The 20,067-nt window shown below is 38.1% G+C and overlaps 1 protein-coding gene across 1 annotated transcript; it reads left to right on the top strand.

The window, feature by feature from the left end:
* Positions 1-564: 564 nt before the first annotated feature.
* On the top strand, positions 565-4,477 carry LOC109426889 (uncharacterized). The gene is made up of 5 exons (XM_062855986.1): positions 565-2,046; positions 2,115-2,624; positions 2,699-2,821; positions 3,243-3,502; positions 3,938-4,477. The coding sequence occupies exons 1-5, from the start codon at positions 1,716-1,718 to the stop codon at positions 4,475-4,477; spliced, it is 1,764 nt and encodes a 587-aa protein (XP_062711970.1). The 5' UTR covers positions 565-1,715.
* Positions 4,478-20,067: the final 15,590 nt, after the last annotated feature.

The raw sequence follows: 20,067 nt of genomic DNA, 5'->3' as shown, positions 1-20,067 counted from the left end.
CAATTCGTTGAACAGAGTTGATTGGTAAATGTGATCCTCCGAGCGTTCTATCATAAATTCCATTTTTGAGTGAACATATGAACATATAAACTGCGGCCACAACGCCCATAGGGGGCAAGTTGCGCCATCCTTGTTTTAGTCAAACCACGTTATTTTCAGTACTTTTTTAAACTTTAAATTTGAGTTTACATATTTTTACTTAAAAAAATGAACATAAACTCTAAAAAAGATTTTTGTTACTTTTTATGTAATATTAGCATGCGTAATTTTTGCACTTTTTAACATGATTTAAAATATTTTTTTGTCTAGCTATCCCCACAAACTGTTTTGCACACTCCCATTATTTATGTACCAAGCGAAAAAAGTATAGAATTCGACCATTATAACTTTTTTATAAGGGTCCAAACTTCTGTGGCATGTGTGGGGTAAAATGCCCATCCCTAGTTAATTACATTAAAATAGCCATTTAGATAAAAATTTGCGAATAAATTATGTAGAACACAAGCTGGAACGAAGCAATAGTACATTTTTACTATAAATACGTTAACTAATCACACCCCAGTCAGCATTTTTACTGGTATATTTAAGTTGCAATTGAACAAGCTGTTCATATATACCTATATAGAACTCGTATTCATTGCACAAATAAGGCTTATACATAATAAAGTGGAGGCCGTATAGATGTATAAATACGATTGTTGAGATTTCATTTATCACTCATTACGAGATTTCTATTTTTGAAACAAATATCGTATACGATTTCACCATTGCATATACGATACCACTGATCATAGCCATGATATGTTGTAATCGTATATACGAATTTAAGTAATCTTATACAATCGTTATCATAATAAGAAATAACTTCTTTAACATATTTACGGCCAATATCTACAATTATTTGCAAAAAGCAAAACTAAACATTTTGCTCGTCAGTGCACATTATGAGATGATAGAACTGGATCATTTATTTTCTATTATTTCAAGCTTTCCATGAGAGTCAGTAAAGATTTAAGTAAATTCAGTCCCCTACTTACATAGTAATAGGATTTGAACCTTTGATGACCGCATTGGGAGACATTCGTTGTACCGCAGCACCACCTAAAATATGATTGTGACGACGTTAACAAGCATTGACGTTCTTCGTACTTCAAATAACCAAACGTGACTCGCCTCACTTTTATTTACGTTTTTCTCTTTCCTATAGGAATCGCATATCTGTTTTCGGCGATAAAATGAGATAATATACGATTTCACAAATTGATATGTGTAATTTACAACTTTTCATACGACTATATCAATCGCAATTCAATATTTACGATTACCGTTCCATACATACGATACATGTCAGCAGATGCACGATACACCAACAGGGTTAGCAGTTACATTTATGTTGTTATCGCAAAGTGTTTTCAAAAAATTATCTGCTACATGTTATATTCATTTGTAATAACAACATTTTATTAAATGATCTATCAATGTATTGAGAAAAACAATATTAAGAAAGCACTATTTCATTGAAAGTTATATAAAACCTAATGAATCTATACCTATACCTATACCTCGTTTTTGTTAGCCACTTTATATCTGGCCGCACTGCTCATAGACGTCAAACAAGTAACCGATGTAAACAACGTTGAACGTTTGATTCGCCGTGCTCGTGCAGTGAATTTCTTGAAATTGTTCGGAGTTTTAATCTCAGCAAAATAGCCAAAATGTTCGCAATTGTGCAGTTTATCGAGAACAACAAGTTCAACGTGTTGGCCGTCCCAACTTCGTGGATCAAGAAGAACCAGTTAATGTGGCCAAAAATAGCGAACGACAAGATCGAAAAGTTGCGCGAGTCAGGAGCGGAATTCCGTGGCTCAGTGAAGAATATCCCTGTGATGGTGCTAAAGAAACTTCGCAACTTCGAAGCAGCGGAGAAAGCAGCCGATGAACTTGCCAAGAAGGACGTGTCGGACGTTGAAGGAAAGCGAAAAATTCTGAAAGCGAAGATCAAACCGAAGGTAGTGAGTTCCAAGAACTACGACGCAATGTTTGAAGGTGCATAGAACTGTATAAATATCATTAAATAGCGATGTTTCACTGTTAGTTTTACTTTCATATTACAGAAATGGGAATGCCGGCAAAAGTCACCGAGCACCGAGAAGCTCTAACGCAGAAAGTAGATGCTCCGTCGAAAGTGGTTGCCCGCGGGAAAAGCGAAAATAAGCGTAAAGGAACGACAGACTCGCTGACCGGAAGAACATCGCCCCTGATCCCAATGCAGCCAACTCGATTGGTGCAGTCTTCGCCGACCCATAACACGATGATCGTTGATCTACCGAATCAGCATGTGACTTCGCAACATGTACCACATTCCCCGATAACTCAGCAACCTGTGCCCCAAATTGTGATGCCGGTGATGCCATCTCCAGTGACAGTTCCGGCTGTATTGTCATCAGCTCGAACTCATGCTCAGGCCATGTTACGAACCCAGCCATCACAAACACTGTTGCAACCATCGTCGTCGTACCAGATGGTTAAGCAGGAGATGCCGCCCCCGAAACCAACAGGAACACTGAGCCGTTTCCAGATGCTCGAGACCCAGCCCAGTGAGCAGCCTGAATCCGTTATTCTTGGTAAGCATCTTCTCCAGTTTATGTTCAAAACAACGCATATTTTATTGCATTGTTTCTTTAAAAATCAATTACAGAATCACTGCCACCAGAGATGGTCGAGTCGCAGTTGAACCCAATTTACTGCACCGAAAACGGCGTTATCTACGTAACCAACTCTGGGTCGGATCACCTAAATTTGGACAACCATCTTCTAACAGGTAATAAATAACTACTTATTAGTCAACGAAGGAAAAAGCTTCTATTAGTTCAATTAGTAATTACATAGTGGTAGCAATTGCTAATTTAGACAGGCCTGCGATGCTTGATGTAGGGTGTTTGATCAAATGAGCAAACAGTTTTATTTTGGGCGCTTTATAAATCATTGAATTTTATACCATCTGACTTGGTCAATTGGAATAAAATTCACTGAGTTATAAGCGAAAAATTCCCAAAACGGGTCATATGTCCAAATGGTCACACACCCTAACTATATAAAAAAACTGATTAGTGTGAACCAAAAGTAAAACTTAAACGTATACATAATTACTTCAACTATTTTAACTGGCATCAATAGGACACTTTGAATTATTCTCATGAATAAACACATCAAAAAGATAACAATTCATTGATATATTTCAGATGGCAACGGGAATGTCACCTATGCTGATCTAAAGAAGGACTTGCAAAAGTTCATTCAATCCAGTGTAGACGCAGCAGTAGAAAAGTCCTTCCAAAGTCACTTCACCCGAATGACTGCACTGATTGAAATGGAAGGAAGACCTAAAACTGCGTCCGAACCTACCGAGCATCCTGTAGAACAGCATGTCAGAATTTCGGGTGAAGTTGACCTTCATAATTGGAACGCAAAGCTGGCCGACAGTGAGCTATGCAACCAATATGTAAGTAGCTTTTATAAGAATGTTTTTCTTTGCGAGCCGGTTTGTAGCATTATTTGTCATAGGTATTGTTTCATAAATTTACGATTAACATTTCCTTCTCATTTGTCTTGGCGTGTCGTCCCAAATGGGGCTAAGCATACTACGAGTACTGCCTCAGTTATTAACTAATAGAACTTGTTTTAATTTCTTCATCACATGAACGAAACTCAACAAGAAATACATTGTAGTCAGAATAGAGGAGACGCATGGTGATTCACTACCATTTAGCCCATATGTTCGGCATATATTCAGTAGGAATAGTTGTGGCTAGACTGTTTGAATAAACTGGACTAGTTATTTATTAGAATTACTTTATCGTATTATAAGAGTCTAATATTTCCGCACGCTGAATACTACCTTTGTGTAGCCATACTAATACGGCAATCTTTTTTCCAGCTGCAGTACTTCACTCGAATCATTCCACCGAATTCCTATGCAAATAACGGTAACAACGCATGCTACACTATTGTGGACTGCTTGTTCACACGAGAGTTTTGGGACCGATTTACTTGGACTGGAATCAGCCGCGGTCAAAAATCCAAACGGGGATTCAGAGAATTCGGAAATGTCCTCGGATTGCTACTGAAGCTGGTTCAGATCGGTGACCCTACGTACACGACACAAAAGCTGGAAGAATTCTGCCGTACCCGTTTGTTCAGGTATAGCCGCTCGAGATGTTCAAATAAGCAGTTGCGAAAATCCGCGTGTCGCCCTACTCGCAAACGAAAAGCGCCGACAGGATTGCAAGATGATAACGAAGGGCCAGAGGATGCGCTGCGTGAAAATGATGATCCGGTGAACACAAGTGATATTGTAGAAGAGTGCAACAGTCAAGGAGACGTGGATCCGGATACGACGTTTGATCACGATGCTGACATTGAGCCCGATGATGGTGATGAGGAGATAATGGATACAACCGGAGACGTGACTGATTGATTATATTCATATCAAATGTATTGATAATTTTTTAACTCTGAACTAAAACAAAGATACTTTTTTAACGGAACGACAATAATGTATTATTACAGTAACAATTAGTGGAATACGGCTTAAAACATACCTCATTGGAAAAGGATAAAGATTATTGAATTTGTCTTGTTTTTAATGATTTAAAGGGTTGAGAAATCACGGAAGCAGTAAAAGTTTTTATTAGCAGCAAATGAGCATTAGACTTGTTTATTCAATAGTATGCATAAGAGGCGCGAACACTATTCCTTCTACTCTAGGTATGGCTACTAATTTGCAAAAAATTGTGTTAATATCAATCAATGCAGTTTCGGAAAAAAATAGTTTAGCAATGTAAATATGTAAAAAAGCTGATTTAAATGGTTTTTCGAAATAGTTATGTTTTGAAGATACAGTTTGGCCTTGTATGAAATAACCTGATTGTTTTTTCACAACTTTTGTAAATGCTATGATGTGGTTGTCATTTGTCAAAATCCATTTGTCTTTGAAATTATCAGTAAGCATGAATTGTTCTAGCACTAACTTTGATTCTGTTGTATCATTTGCGTTTACAAATGCCTGTCTACCATTAGCGCTTTTTCGAAACAGATTTGGTTCAATATCTGCAAAATCTATAAATTGCATTGCTTCTGAAATACGACCTGCAATTTGTGCCAAGGGATTAGGGCCCGTTTTGATCATTTTTTTGACTGAATGTAAGCTGTTTTCAAATGGATAAGCTGAAATCGTTGGAAGAGGTCCAAACCTAGTAACTTCATCTACAAGGTGACACAAATTATGGATGTTGCTGGTCATAAACTCTATTCCATATAACGCCTTAAAGTCAATCAGAAAATCGTTCATTAAAGATCGTGCAATGTGGAGTAAATTTGAATATCTTTCCACTGAACAAATGCGGACTGCACAAAACAGCATGAGGAAATGGGTGAAGTATTTTTCAGGTAAAAAATCTTTCAATATGACTATGCCAACATAATTTAAAAAGTTCCGGTATTCTAATCCTTTCCACAGCGAAACATGATCAAGTGAACGCATTCTTCTGTGAATTTCCTTTGGTAATTCTACACTGATCAACATTTTAGAAATTTGCGTTTTTTCAAATGTACTCCATTTTGTCTTCATGGTCATATTGCCAGTTCTCCAGCCAGTTAGAAGTTTTTTCATAACTCCTAACTCTAGTAAATGTAGAGAATCTGCAACAATCACGTCCTCAATCATGTTTATTGGCAGCTTCGTTAAAGGTGAGTCGTAACGTTGATGGTCGGGATACGCCTTAGCTCTGAACAATTCGTCGGTCCTTAATGGTGCACTGCAGTCAGGAAATACCATGGTTCTCGATATATGCGAATATGTACCCTTTGTGGTACACTTAATGCAGCCATATTTCCCGTTGAAGTTAATGACTCCTTTTATGAATGCACGGGCTGGTGTATCGCATATAAAACACCTCACTTTCACAGTTATCCTTTTGTCGTTGATTTGAAGTCCATGCTCGAGTAATTCAACCAGTTCCTCGATGAAGGGTTTCAAATACTGACCTGCATCTTTCGGTTTGGCACCTCCATAATATATTCCGATAACAAGCGGTTGTATACCGGGAATTTCTTGAATATTAAATAGAATCGGCCAAAAGCTTTTCGTTGAGCTTTTGTATATTGGGAGACCGTCTATGTTTATGTTCAATGAAATTGTCATAGACTGGGGTATATCATTCAATGCCTTTTGAAGACAAAACGTCAATCCTTGATGCCAATAAGAACCATTGTCGTCCAAGGGAGTTACAGTCAAATTGCGGGGTGTGGACATTATTGTTCGAGGATCTTTGGGTAAGTCTAGATTTAAATTGGCATTCAGCAATCGGGTGAGAGATTGCACAGCTGATTGCGATATATGATATTCAGTCGCCCAACTCCGGAGAGATGTTATCAGATTCGATCGGATGCCTAGAACAATACTTTTGTCATTACTAATAACTTTATTGTACCAAAAATAGCTACCTAGATCTTCGGCACCATTTTGGATGTGATGTGATTGCTCATCCATTGGAACAAATTGGTCAAACTCGGTAGCACTTGTACTGGCTAATTCATGGATCTCGGGGATTATGTTACAAGACTCACTTTCATTTTGCCTGTTATCACATACAAGCGGCTTTTTGTGTTTCCGTAGAAGCCGGCTATATGTCCCGCTTTTTCTCAAACGTTTTAGTTTATTTTTTAGCAGGTATTGCTTCATTTTGAATGCACTTTATGTTCAAAGCACAACTGCACCAATTTGTTTTGACAGATGATGATAACCTTTCGAAGTGCTGTGATTTGGTGAAAATTATTATGATATTAATTGGTAACGTTAACGATATCCTTATGAAATCATACGATAAACCCGAGTTCCATAACAAGTTTGTATATAAACGAAAATAATGCAACATTTACGAGTTGATGCAATTTGTTGGATCACTTACATGAGTTGTTGGAATCGTATATCTATTTTTAAGACTATTGTCGTATGTATTACTGGTTTCATCACTTAATACGACTGAAATAAAATTTTGCCTCACCGTATACAAGTATATATACGATTGCGAATCAATACGTATGTTTATACGATTTTATCTGTATAATGTAATACGACACATGGCTTGCTGGGACAGCCGTGTGTAATTTTGTAGTAATTATTGATAAAACAGTATATAAGCAAGTATATGTAGGTACACAATTTGGCATCCTGGCGTTAGCTAGTGCCGCGTTTTACCCCGCATTAAAATTGAAAATATGAAAATCATTTTTTTTATCAAATTTGAATTTTTAGTAGGAAGTAAAACGTAAAACTGGTTTATGGCTGCTTTCATTTGGAAAGAAACATGTGCCAAAAAAGTGTATATTATGAAGTGTTTCGTGGTCAAAATTGGACTCTTCCTTAACGTGGGCGTCTTACCCCCAATTCCCCCGTACACTGTACGAGAAAGGATATGGGTGTATGATTCGCGATTTATCTATTAGGTGGCGCCAAGTATCCAAAAAGTTCTCCAATAGGTTGTCCCAAAAATTGCACATGGTCAAAAGGCTTGAGGGCTCACCCTTCAAATGATAGCTAAGGGTGTTAGAAACAAACTTTTGTATGACGGCAACTTTCAGAAATGACGTTTAGAGGTCGCCCCGGCGAGATTTTTGAATAATGGCTATTTTACATAATAAATTTCGTACAAATATTTTTTACCGTACAAAAATTGGCAATACCCACTATTTTTATATTTTTTGTAGCTTGATATGGATCCAAACTACTTGGGAAAAATAATCAACGACATGTTTGTGGTGAATAAGATTGGTGAATGAGATTACGATTATGATATTTGGACAAATTAAGTGGTATTTGTTGAGCGTGTACATTCGAGCAGTGACGCCTGCGACCCTTTGCTTTAGCAGTTCACGTGACAGTCTCAGCGATGCAGAATCCATACTGGATCTTCGTCTGATCGGTGTGTGAATGAAAAGGCATGCGTGAATGGAGAGCGTTGTTGGAAACGAGAAGAAAGACTGGATTGGTATCGAGCGCGAAGCTCCGACTTGCTAGTTCGGATGCACTTCGGCAGTCTTGTGAGTAGCTTTTAGAGTGATGGGTTGATGCGCAGATTGTGCGCGCATTTTGTGTTTTGGTGAATTCGTTCACTACATGGCGTAGTCTGTAGGGAAGCAGGATGAGTATTAAAAGGATTTGCGGAGAATTGCCGTGAGAAATCACGGTTTTTGTGCAAAATGACCACTGTTTACCATGCGAGAGGTCATGGTATAAAAGTCATGCGAGAAAAAAGTACCGTGCGGGAGGTCACGACTGTAATACACTGAAATTCCCATGCGAGAGGTCATGGTGTGAAAAAAGGTACCGTGCGAGAGGTCACGGTCTTGGCCACGGTTTGCCATGCGAGAGGTCATGGTCATAAAATAGATGCTTGCCACATCTATTAACGCGTGAAAAGAATAGATGCTTGCCACATCTATTACGTGTGAAAAGAATAGATGCTTGCCACATCTATTACGTGTGACAGGGTATGAGTGGGACAAACAGATGCTGGTATGAGAAAATAAATACATATTATTAGATATAACGGGTTAAAATCTAAATGCGTTTCATATTAAGTTTAAGTTGGAAGTGGGTGATATTGCATTCGGACAAATTTGGATTGGATATGGATTGGATTTGGATTATCTTAAAGTTAGATTTGGATTGGATTTGAAGTGGATATGGAATGAATTTGGTTTGAATTTGAATTGGATTGGATTTGGATTGGATTTGGATTGGAATTGGATTGGATTTGAATTGAATTTGGATCGGATTTGGATTGGATTTGCATTGGATTTGGATTGGATTTGGATTGTCTTAAAGTTAGATTTGGATAGGGTTTGGATTAGATTTGGATTGTTTTTGGATTGGATTTGAAGTGGATTTGGAATGAATTTGGATTGAATGTGGATTGGATTTGGATTAGATTTGGATTGGAATTGGGATGGATTTGAATTGAATAAGGATTGGATTTGAAGTGGCTTAAGGTTGGATTTGGATTGGAATTTGGATTGGATTTGGATTGGAATTGGATTGGATTTGGATTGGATTTGATATGGATTGGGATTGGATTTGGATTGTCTTAAAGTTAGATTTGCATTGGATTTGGATTAGATTAGGTTGGATTTGGATTGGAATTGGATTGAATTTGCATTAAATTTGGATTGGGTTATGATTGGATTTGGAATTGATTGGGATTGGACATGTATTGGGTTCAGATTTAGGTTGAAATTGGATTTAATTTGGGTTTGATTGTATTTAAATTGCAATTGAATTTGGATGAGATTTTAATTGAACTTGGTTTGGATTTGTTCTGGATTGAGATCGGATTTATATTGGATTTAAATCGGATTAAGAGTAGATTTGGATACGATTTGGAATGATTTTTGTTTAGATTTCGGTTAGAACGGTTTTGGATAGTGTGGTAGTTTAGCAGATCAATGAGTAGGCCGAGCTCTTCGAATTATCATTACTAGTCGAGACGTCAACTGGAGAAGCACCACATTGGCGACGAACGAACCCCGTTTGCTTTGGATGAGTAGCAAAGCCTTCGAAACGATTGTCGGAGCGTTTGGAAAAACGCCTCAGGAATTGTGGAGATCAAGACCATGAAAAAAATCAAGATCCGTTGTTCGTGCAAGTGCTGGAAATAAAGCTGACCGTCAAGAAGAAACCCTCTCCTGCTTTGCCAAGGTCAAGCAGCAACAACATGGGACATCATACGTGAAAAAAATCAAGCCAAACAAACAAGATTACTTTGGCAACGAACTTCGGTTTTCTGAGTTGTAAAAAAAGTTCCTTTGCAAGGAACTGCCCCAGGAACGGATTCCATCCGTTGAGTTGGGCGAAACAATTACCAAGTTCAGTCATCGACCACATCTCGAAGCGGACAGACGTTCTGTTCACTCGCTCGTTCGTTTTTGTGCTCGCGGTTAATTGGTGGTATAACAATAGAATCGTACGATCGAAATGTCGGGTGTAACGGTAAAAAATACATTGGCTTTTCTTTTTCCTGGAGATGCCGTGCAACCAGCCGTGATGGATATGGTGCGTTTTGTCAAAACGCTCAACGGCGATCCGTCGTTGATGGACACAGCGTACAAGATTTCTGATGAAAAATCTGTTTTCATCCGCTTCAAATCCGAGGAAGCCATGAATTTTGTGGTAGCTAACAATGACAAGTCACTGCCTTTCCATTATTCCAATGGCAATTGAGTTGTCCAAAAAATGTCTCACGAAACCTAATGCAAGCCTATCCATATACGGGAGAACAAAAGATGTTTACAAAGTTCTTACAGATAGATTAACACGGGAAATCTGAACACAAACCACTACCACACAGGAATTTGGATTGGTCAATAAAGTGAATAGAAGTACAAGTATAGAACGCTAGAGGCGCTGTTTCCCCATACTGTGGTTGTGACTAGGATGTTCCATCCATAGTAGCCTTGATTTTCGAAAGATGTGGCTCGATGGTACTTAAAGTGTCAAATCATATTTTTCAACTTTGCATATGTTGAGGTAAACATTCAGCGAGAGTGCACCGGTTAGAAGCTGACCTTACTCAACATTTATGTGAAATTGAGCTGCCAATCAGTATTTGCAAGGCCAATTCGTGTTTACCTGGACCTATTAAATGCTTTTAACTTAACTGTCTCATTCAAAATTCCATAATGAAAGTCAAATAACCAGGATCATCACCCCGGACCACCGTGAGAACTTAATTGGAGTGCTGTTGAAAGGATCCAATTTTATCCGAGTGCACAAAACCGTATGATACTTGAATAGTCTGTTTCCCTCAATCTAGGGAATTCAGGCAAACCCTCCGAGGCTGTGTAAGCCGAATTCGCCAACTCATTCCAGTCGAACATTCCCCAGTAGTTCTGACATGCAACTGAAGACATTTGAGCATCATTGCATTGGTGTTTGGCTAGGTTTTTAGATGCCAAACCAACTGAAATTTTCCCCAGTAAATGAACATTTGTGAGAGTCTCGGATACTAACGTCTCAAGACCACTGGAAACGATCGCATTGCTCAGTTTCTTACCAGTTCACCAGCCGATTCTTGGCGGTAGTTGGAATAAATCAGTCACACTGTCTCTTACAGCTTTCGTTTCTGCACACCCATTGTAGAGCAGAGGGCCGTCTGGGGGATTGCTGGCCATCGGCCACACAAAACAAAAAGTGATCAATTGCCGGAGAGAAATACGAACGGCTTTGTTTTGGTTTTTATTTAAGATTGCTATGATCAAAATCATGTAAATTTGACACTTTGAGTACCACAGCCAAGTCACAAACCTACTAGATGTTAGTCACAAGGGTTGAAGCGCCAGTGAAAGTCTAATATATGTCTATTATAAAGTGGCTGTCCGTATGTCGGTAGCAGGGAATACACGCTACGTGCGTGTGTTCGATCTGCCTCCAGAAGTATCCGATGCTGATCTAGTAGCAGTAATGCAGAGGTATGGGAAAGTGAAGCGTACCGTACGTGAGCGATTCCCGGCAGAATGTGAACTCGACATGTTTACTGGTGTTCGTGGTCTATACATGGACATTGAAAAAGAGATTCCGGATATTCTCTATTTCCGCAATCGGAAAGGTAGAATATACTACGAAGGAGTTACGCTGAAGTGTTTTGCCTGCAAGTCCGATTCGCATTTGAAAAAAAGTTGCCCAGTGGTACGAGAACGACAGTGCGCGAAAGCGCAGAAGCAGCCGACGGCAGTGCTTGAGACTGCTGTTCGAAAAGAAGAAGAAGAAGATAAAGGCGCACCTTTCGCAGCAGCAGCAGCGGTCGATACGGATTCTCACACCAGTAAAAAAACAGGCGAGAAGAAACAGCAGAAAACTAAAAAGATGGATGGATGCTAAGCGACAACGGTCGTCCGATACGGATCGAGATTCGGACGTTGCGGACAGCCAGGCCCACAAGAAGATTAACCCCTCGATGAGCGAAAGCGATGATAGCCTGACCATCGTACCCGATTTTTCTCCTAACAAGGGTGCAGGGTGCAGGGTGCGGATTCCAACCTACGAATGGATCTCAGATGAAAAAGAACGACAATCGACAATCGAAGAGGATAAGCAGAGGATCGCCATCGTAACCAATACCCCGGTGGATGAAATAGTTTTTTATCATAATTAGTTTTTTTTTTTCGTTTTATTTTAATTATATTATTGTATAACATAAAATAGAAGAATCGGCTCCGTAAAGTGTTACACACGCCTGAGCCTACCAAATAAATAAACTAGTAAAAAAAAAATTACCAAGTTCAACCCCAAAGGTGAACTGCCTCAAGAGCGGTTTTAATCCGTTGAGTTAGGCGATACAATAATGAAGTTCACCCAAAGGTGGACTGCCTCAGGAACGGATTCAATTCCGTTGAGTTTGGCGACAAAATTACCAAGTTCAGCCCCAAAGGTGAACTGCCTCAGGAATGGTTTCTATCCGTTGAGTTAGGCGACATGATTGTATAGTGACATTCAAAGGTGGCCTGGTTCAGGAACGAAGTTTTCCGTTTAGCTCGTGGATGAATCAACAGACACGGGAGCAGTCGGTAATAATGTAGCCTAGGGTAACGATAGGCATGTGATGTGCGAAAGTGTTGAACTTACGGAAGCGCAGGACAGGACGTACTCATATCTGGCAAGTCAACACACGGGAGTCGATAGGAGGGTACGCTACGTTGGGAAGATCAGCAAAGAACGTCAAATTTGTTGCAGAATCTCTAAATAGAGATTAAATCAAACGTCAAAAAAAGTTAACGTAATAATATTTGAGAGCCAAGTCTTAGTGGATTTGCAACGTTTTGTTTGCTATACAATCCTAAATTTGAGCGGTTGTAGTCTAAAAACCCATTTCTCGATGTGACCGGGAAGTGATTGTGTTTAACGGACAATAGCCAGTTTCGGAAGAAAAAAAGATGTGGTAGTTTAGCAGATCAATGAGTAGGCCGAGCTCTTCAAATTATCATTACTAGTCGAGACGTCAACTGGAGAAGCACCACTGATAGTATTAAGACTTTGGTTGGATTAGGATTGAACTTTCATTGAATTTGGATTGTATTTGATTTGTATGGATTTTTTTTGAAATTTTGAATCTTTCTTTCTCTTCTAATATGAGAGTAGAGGAAAGGGCGAATGTGGTGAATAAGATTGGTGAATGAGATTACGATTATGATATTTGGACAAATTAAGTGGTATTTGTTGAGCGTGTACATTCGAGCAGTGACGCCTGCGACCCTTTGCTTTAGCAGTTCACGTGACAGTCTCAGCGATGCAGAATCCATACTGGATCTTCGTCTGATCGGTGTGTGAATGAAAAGGCATGCGTGAATGGAGAGCGTTGTTGGAAACGAGAAGAAAGACTGGATTGGTATCGAGCGCGAAGCTCCGACTTGCTAGTTCGGATGCACTTCGGCAGTCTTGTGAGTAGCTTTTAGAGTGATGGGTTGATGCGCAGATTGTGCGCGCATTTTGTGTTTTGGTGAATTCGTTCACTACAATGTTTTGCAGGTAACTTTTTGATACTGTATTTTTGAATTTACTAAAATTTGTCAATGTTTGATATACTGTGCCTTTTACCCATCATAAAACGTATCTGAACTTAATGCTAATTTAAAACAATTTCCATAAAAAGATCGGAAATTTTATGAGGAAAAACTTTCCCGAAGACAGCATTGCGTTTTTTCTATCCGTTTCAGAGTTATTCACGATTCACTATTTAGTGAAATTAGGATTTTTAGGTATTTTTCTAAAAAAAATCATCTAAGAACTGCCCAAAAACACATACAAAGTAAAAAATCACGTATACTCAACAAGTTTTTGTTTTGATTGTGTTTAGGAATTATGGTGGCATCATTTATTGAATTTTCGTTTCCGTTGACAAATCCATTTTCTTTGATAAAGAAAGGTACCTACTAGCGAGAAACTTTATCATTAGGTACCATTTTGAGATGCCGCAGTAGGCCATGGCATTTTTAACGGTTTATATGAGCATAATACACAATCAAACGCACGGCACATTTTCTATACCATTAAGAAGGTGATACATTCCGCAAAACTTGCTGATTTTATTGTTCAATGATGTTGTTCTAATCGTTCAAAGACATGAATAAAACGTTCTAGTAGTCCCTATCATTTTGATCAACATATAGGACGATAAAAATGACGTCACTTGTTTATGTCCAAAACTGATGTTTACCAATAATAGCCTACCTTGTCTTATTGTATGCCGTGTATGTGTTATGGTTATTAAATTGTTCTAACCTTGGAGACAATACGTTAACTCACTGGTTCATCTCATCCCACCCGTTTCAATTTGCCTCGGTGTATCTTATTTTAGGTGTTGATAAGATAGTTCAAATCAGTAAATATCAAAAAAGACATGCTCTGTTTTTTAGAATGTCTTGAATTGGTATACATATTGGCATTCTTACGTAAGATGTTCGTAATCGCGATTTGAATTTGGTATAGATCAACGTATTTGCCTTTATTCACTTTGCCACTGTTTCCTGGGCTGTTTCACTGGTCCAGGACTCATACGTCTTCGTGTAGAATAATAATTGAGAATATCGTCTGGAAAGTAAGATAAACGCATAAATATATTTAACATTATTTTGTGGAGAATCTATATATATAAAAATGAGTTTGAAGTTCCTTTGAGGCAACAAAACTCAAGAACGGATGAACCGATCAGGATGACTCTTGCACGGTTCGGTTCGTATTCGTGGTGGCTGTGTTTATATATACAAAAAGTTACGAAAATCAACTAAAATGTAGAAAAATTGTGAAACTACCGCAATTTGCATGAACTGGGAAGAAAATCAACACGATCGCAATAAAACCGATCTAGAGTGCCGTGGTCCAATGAACCCAACAGTTGTCAAACCACCACAACCACAAATGGCAAAACAACGTTTGCCGGGACAGCTAGTATCTCTAAAAAAATCAATAGGCTGTACAAAGCTTGTCAATAGAGCTAGCTTTTTATAAAATCTTTGCTAGTTAATTTCTGTATGGAGGGATTGAATAACAAAAAATCAAAATCAATCAATGATGTCACCATAATTCCATAACCCAATCAGGACAAAAACTTGTTGAGCATACGTGATTTTTTAACTTTGTATGTGTTTTTGGGAAGTTCTTTTGTGACATTTTTAGAAAAATACCTCAAAATTCAAATTTCACCAAATAGCAAATTGTGAATAACTCTAAAACGGATAGAAAAAACGCAACGCTGTCTTCGGCAAAGTTTTTCCTCATAAAATTTCCGATCTTTTTATGGAAATTGTTTTAAATTAGCATTAAGTTCAGATACTTTTTATGATGGGTAAAATGCACAGTATATCAAAAAATGACAAATTTTAGTAAATACAAAAATTAAGTATCAAAAAGTTACCTGCAAAACATGTCGTTAATTATTTTTCCCAAAAAGTTTGGATCCATATCAAGCTGTAAAAAATATTAATATAGTGGGTATTGCCATTTTTTGTACGGTAAAAAAAAATTGTATGAAATTTATTATAAAAAATGGCCATTTTTCAAAAATCTCGCCGGGGCGACCTCTAAACGTCATTTCTGAAAGTTGCCGTCATACAAAAGTTTGTTTCTAACACCCTTAGCTATCATTTTCAGGGTGAGCCCCCAAGCTTTTTGACCATGTGCAATTTTTGGGACAACCTATCTCCAATCAGCTAGGAGTGTGCCGTTTTCAGTAAAGTTGCACAGCGGATAAAGGACTATTCGGCAACGATGATTTTGGTTCAAGATTTGGCCGTTAGTGTCCAAAATATTCATGATGAGATAGAATGATGCCGTCTTCAGCAAAATTATTCAGCATTAGAAGAACTATATGACAAATGAGTTCTTGGTTTTAGGAACTATGTATCTAGTAATGAAGGCCTTGTTTCTGTATTTATCCATCAGATACCGCTTAGTGCTAGCGAAAAAAACAGAGACGTGAATCCCGAAACTCTAATGAGCTTTATGCCAATTTCTGCTGTAAACAGTTAGTTTTTATTCGAAATAGAAGAACTCCTGGGTAAAACCCCGGTGGATTTAGGGTTGGAATCTCTGATGAAATTCTTCCCCAATGAACTTTTTCAGAAATTCCTGGATAATCTCTGGGAGAAATTCATAGAGAACACCTGTGAAAATGTCTGGAAGGATTACTTATGGAGACCCTAGAGAAATTTATAGACAAATCAAAGGTAAGTAAAAGGAAGGTAATCCAATATGATAGATCATACTAGAATTTAGAATGAAAGCTGGCAAGTTTGTTTTGATTTGGACTAAGCAAATCCATGAAGCTAGTGAGCTATAAAATGGTAATTTCAACCGACATGGACACAATTAGAACACAATTTTTAGGGTCCAAATGATGTAATATAATCACAACTTTTTGCTCAATGTTCCGGGGTGGCAGAGAAACTCCTCCGAAATCTTTCGGAGTAATTATGTCAATTGTTTGCACATGGCGGCTCCGGGTGAAATCCACATTCCATCTCGCTTTTCCTCAACTTCTGATTTGTTAAATAAGTTTATCTTCGAATTTTCGGCTGTGAAGATTCCATGCGTATTGCCAATGTTGATGCACCCAAATCATCAAAAGAAATATATTTTTCTCTCAATTATGAATCTGAAATCGTATTCAAGCAGATTTTCACTTGTGTGGAGCTACACAGGAACCCTTAGCAACCCTAGCAACCCCACAGAAACCGATAGAGTACAGCGCACGCTATGTCCAAAGGGAAGTATTATGAAAATCGAATGTACCTCAAATGTTATTTCATAAGATCGTAGGTTTGGACCTCTAGTTTCAGAATCTGTGCGGTTTGAAATATTTCATCTTGGGTTTTTCGATTTTTTTCGATTTGTTTGATTTTTTTCCTATTTTCCCATACAAATGGCGAAAAAGGTCATTTTAAGGTTAATTTCATCCCATATAAAAATGTATGGGAAAAAAAAACCCAAGATGGATTATTTTAAATCGCACATATTCTGAATCTAGAGGTCCAAAAATACGGTTCTAGCGAATAAACTTTGAGGTACATTCACTTTTCATAATAGGGTATCGGGATGCTTCGTTGGCATAGCTCCCTCGTTCGGCCTATCTCAATGTAAACCAAAAACTCAAACAAACACGCATAACTGGATATCGGAAAAGCTATGCGCCAAACAACTGTAACATTTCGTTTCAATTTTAGTACTTTGGAACATTAAAATTGAATGAAAATGTCACTTTGTTTAGCTTTTGTAGACGCCCTGATTCTTCGGCTTAGTGGGTAGTCTATACACATGATCATAAATGGCATGATTCTGGAACATTTCGAATTGACTTTTCGATAACTGAAAATTTTATGCGACGGTCAAAGACGCTATTGTGAACTTGTATATTTGTTTTCAACGAAAAATAACTAGTCTACAAATTAAATGTGGGCCGAATATTGAGGACATTTTTTTTTTACTATGTACCCAAATCTTGGCCCATCAGTAAAGTGACGTCAAAAACAGCGATAAAAAGACGTCAACAGCATTTCTTGCGTAAGAACTAGAAAAAAAAACGAACAGGAAGAAAGGTTTTGTGTGCGGTGACTGTAAAATATAACACAATAATAGGGTTGCGTTATATTCGTAACTAAATTAAGAAAGAACTTTAATTAAAGTGATTTATTTATATTTTTTTGAAAACTTGGCTCCGAAAATGTAATTTAAAAGTAAGATTGGTGAACAAACAGAGATAATACTTCAGCAGAAACATTGAAAAAATGAGATAATTATTGGTTCTAGTGCATGGACAGCAATAGGCCAACGTTGTATCCACTAATAGGCCAATTTTTGTACCATAGAACAAAGTTGCATACTATCGCATAGAATCTTTTCAACTTAATTAAGTAAATTCTTGAATATTTACGTTAGTTTACTTCCAATTGGTGAAACATGCATTGCTTAGAGTGTGTAATAGGGTCGACATATTATTTCTAGTGCTATTAATTCATGAGTTATGGTCAAAATTGTCAAAGCGGCTTGCAAATTAGGCCAAGGAATGGTACATATACCCTACTTCCCTTTGGACATAGCGTGCAGCGTACATAAACTCGCCAGCGGTCTTCTCCACCACCCGCTCGTGAACCTACGACAAAAGGTCGAAAGACATAAGGTCGAAGGACAAAAGGTCGAAAGGACAAAAGGTCGAATGGGACAAAAGGTCGAATGGGACAAAAGGTCGTATGGGACAAAAGGTCGAATGAACAAAAAGTAGAATAGGGGAAAAGGTTAAATAGACTAAATACAAATTGGACGAAATGAAAAAGTGATCAGAATTTGACAGAAAAACGACAGTTAAAATTCCGATAAAAAAGTAGAACCGGTAGTACCAACACTATTCAACAACTTCAAAAGACCATTATTGAAAGATAGGAAAGTATCTACTAATACTTGCAATAGATAAAAAGAAAATCGCGTTAAGTACTGTTCCTTTGAATTCCGCTAAGAATTTGCATCCTTTGACAGTCACGTATTTCGACCTCAACTGTAAGGTCGTCTTCAGTGTCTTGTACTTGACTCGACTCGAGTCGAGTCGAGTCAAGTACAAGACACTGAAGACGACCTTACAGTTGAGGTCGAAATACGTATCTGTCAAAGGATGCAAATTCTTAGCGGAATTCAAAGAAACAGTACTTAACGCGATTTTCTTTTTATTTACAGATAATCCCCTAACAAGCCCAGGTTAATCATCATCACTTGCAATAGCTTATATGCAGCAATTTATTACCACATATTACGATTCGAAAAAGATGCCCATAAATTATTGAAACTAATGTTGCTCATTAAAGCTAAATGTGGAAAACAATATTCCTTGAAAGAACAGCCTATGGGTAGAAGAAGGATAAATCATAGATTGAAATATTGTCACTTGAAACTCCAATCATTACAACGGTTTAATTAAGCCCAACAGTCTATGAATTAGAGAACTACCTATCAATCCAAGAGGTGATGATCACTAAGCACAAGTAGTCAATGAATATTCCTGCAGTATAGTTAGGAAGAACAGCTATTGATTAAAGAAGGCAACATTTTTGATTGAAAAATAATTATTTCAGTAACGAAAGGTAAAAGAACAGCCTATAAATTTAAGAGGGAATAATTACTGATTAAAAAATCCAACTAAATTGCCATTAAATACTACCTCAACACAACTTGAAAGAACAACGATCAAATCTGAATATACGATCAAATCTGACTATACATGTCAATGGTTGCTACTCCGTGATTGATCTGAGCTGGTTCCAATTGCACTGAGATCCAAATGAATAAGGGCTGGGACACTCCACTTATTCTCAAAGTGCAATTTAAGCAGCTCATACATTTTGGATCAATAACGGCGCCAGCCACGTCCTTATAGTCAGTTGGGAAGGGAAAGGAATGTTAGAGTGTGCTGGTTGTTGCTACTAAAGACCGAGATCACCTCTGCATCCCCACAATCAGCACGGACTGGGGTATTTGTTAGATGGAAAGGATGGGAGATCTGGGAGTCACCGTTGGGTCGGTGATGCGATCCATGGATTGGGGGTTACTTATAGTGTTCGTAAGGTGATGGTGGTTGTGTGGTGAATAAGGTGAATAAGGTCAAGCGGCACAGCACGCTTTGGTTGCATAACTTGTAGGCGTTATATACACTGTGCTGTGAGTGGAAGTTGGAAGGGAGGGAAACGACTTTTTCCAATTCGTTTCTGGTTCTAGCGATGGCTATGAACATATGAATATACATGAGTTGTATATGTAGAGAAGAAAGAGAGAGAGAAAATGGATAGAAAGATACATAGAAAGTAGGATGAAAGGGACGGGCCAGGGATTGAACCCATGACCTTTTGCATATGAATAAGAAGCGGTAGCCACTAGACCACCAAGCCCGTCCTTAACACAACTTGAAAGAACAGCCTATAAACAATAGAAGGAAAAATTTCCTATAGAAATGTTAGTGCCTGAAATACATATATAGA

This window comes from Aedes albopictus, chromosome 3 (genome assembly GCF_035046485.1).
Source record: "Aedes albopictus strain Foshan chromosome 3, AalbF5, whole genome shotgun sequence".
NCBI lineage: Eukaryota > Metazoa > Arthropoda > Insecta > Diptera > Culicidae > Aedes > Aedes albopictus.
The sequence above is the reverse complement of the archived record's forward strand: the minus strand, read 5'-3'. Positions and strand labels throughout refer to the sequence as shown.

Bases quoted from the DNA above. Each gene is read 5' to 3' on its own strand.
- LOC109426889 (XM_062855986.1), top strand. From the start codon at position 1,716: ATGTTCGCAATTGTGCAGTTTATCGAGAACAACAAGTTCAACGTGTTG. The intron at 2,047-2,114 runs GTGCATAGAACT...TTCATATTACAG, and splicing joins CTACGACGCAATGTTTGAAG to AAATGGGAATGCCGGCAAAA. The intron at 2,822-3,242 runs GTAATAAATAAC...GATATATTTCAG, and splicing joins GGACAACCATCTTCTAACAG to ATGGCAACGGGAATGTCACC.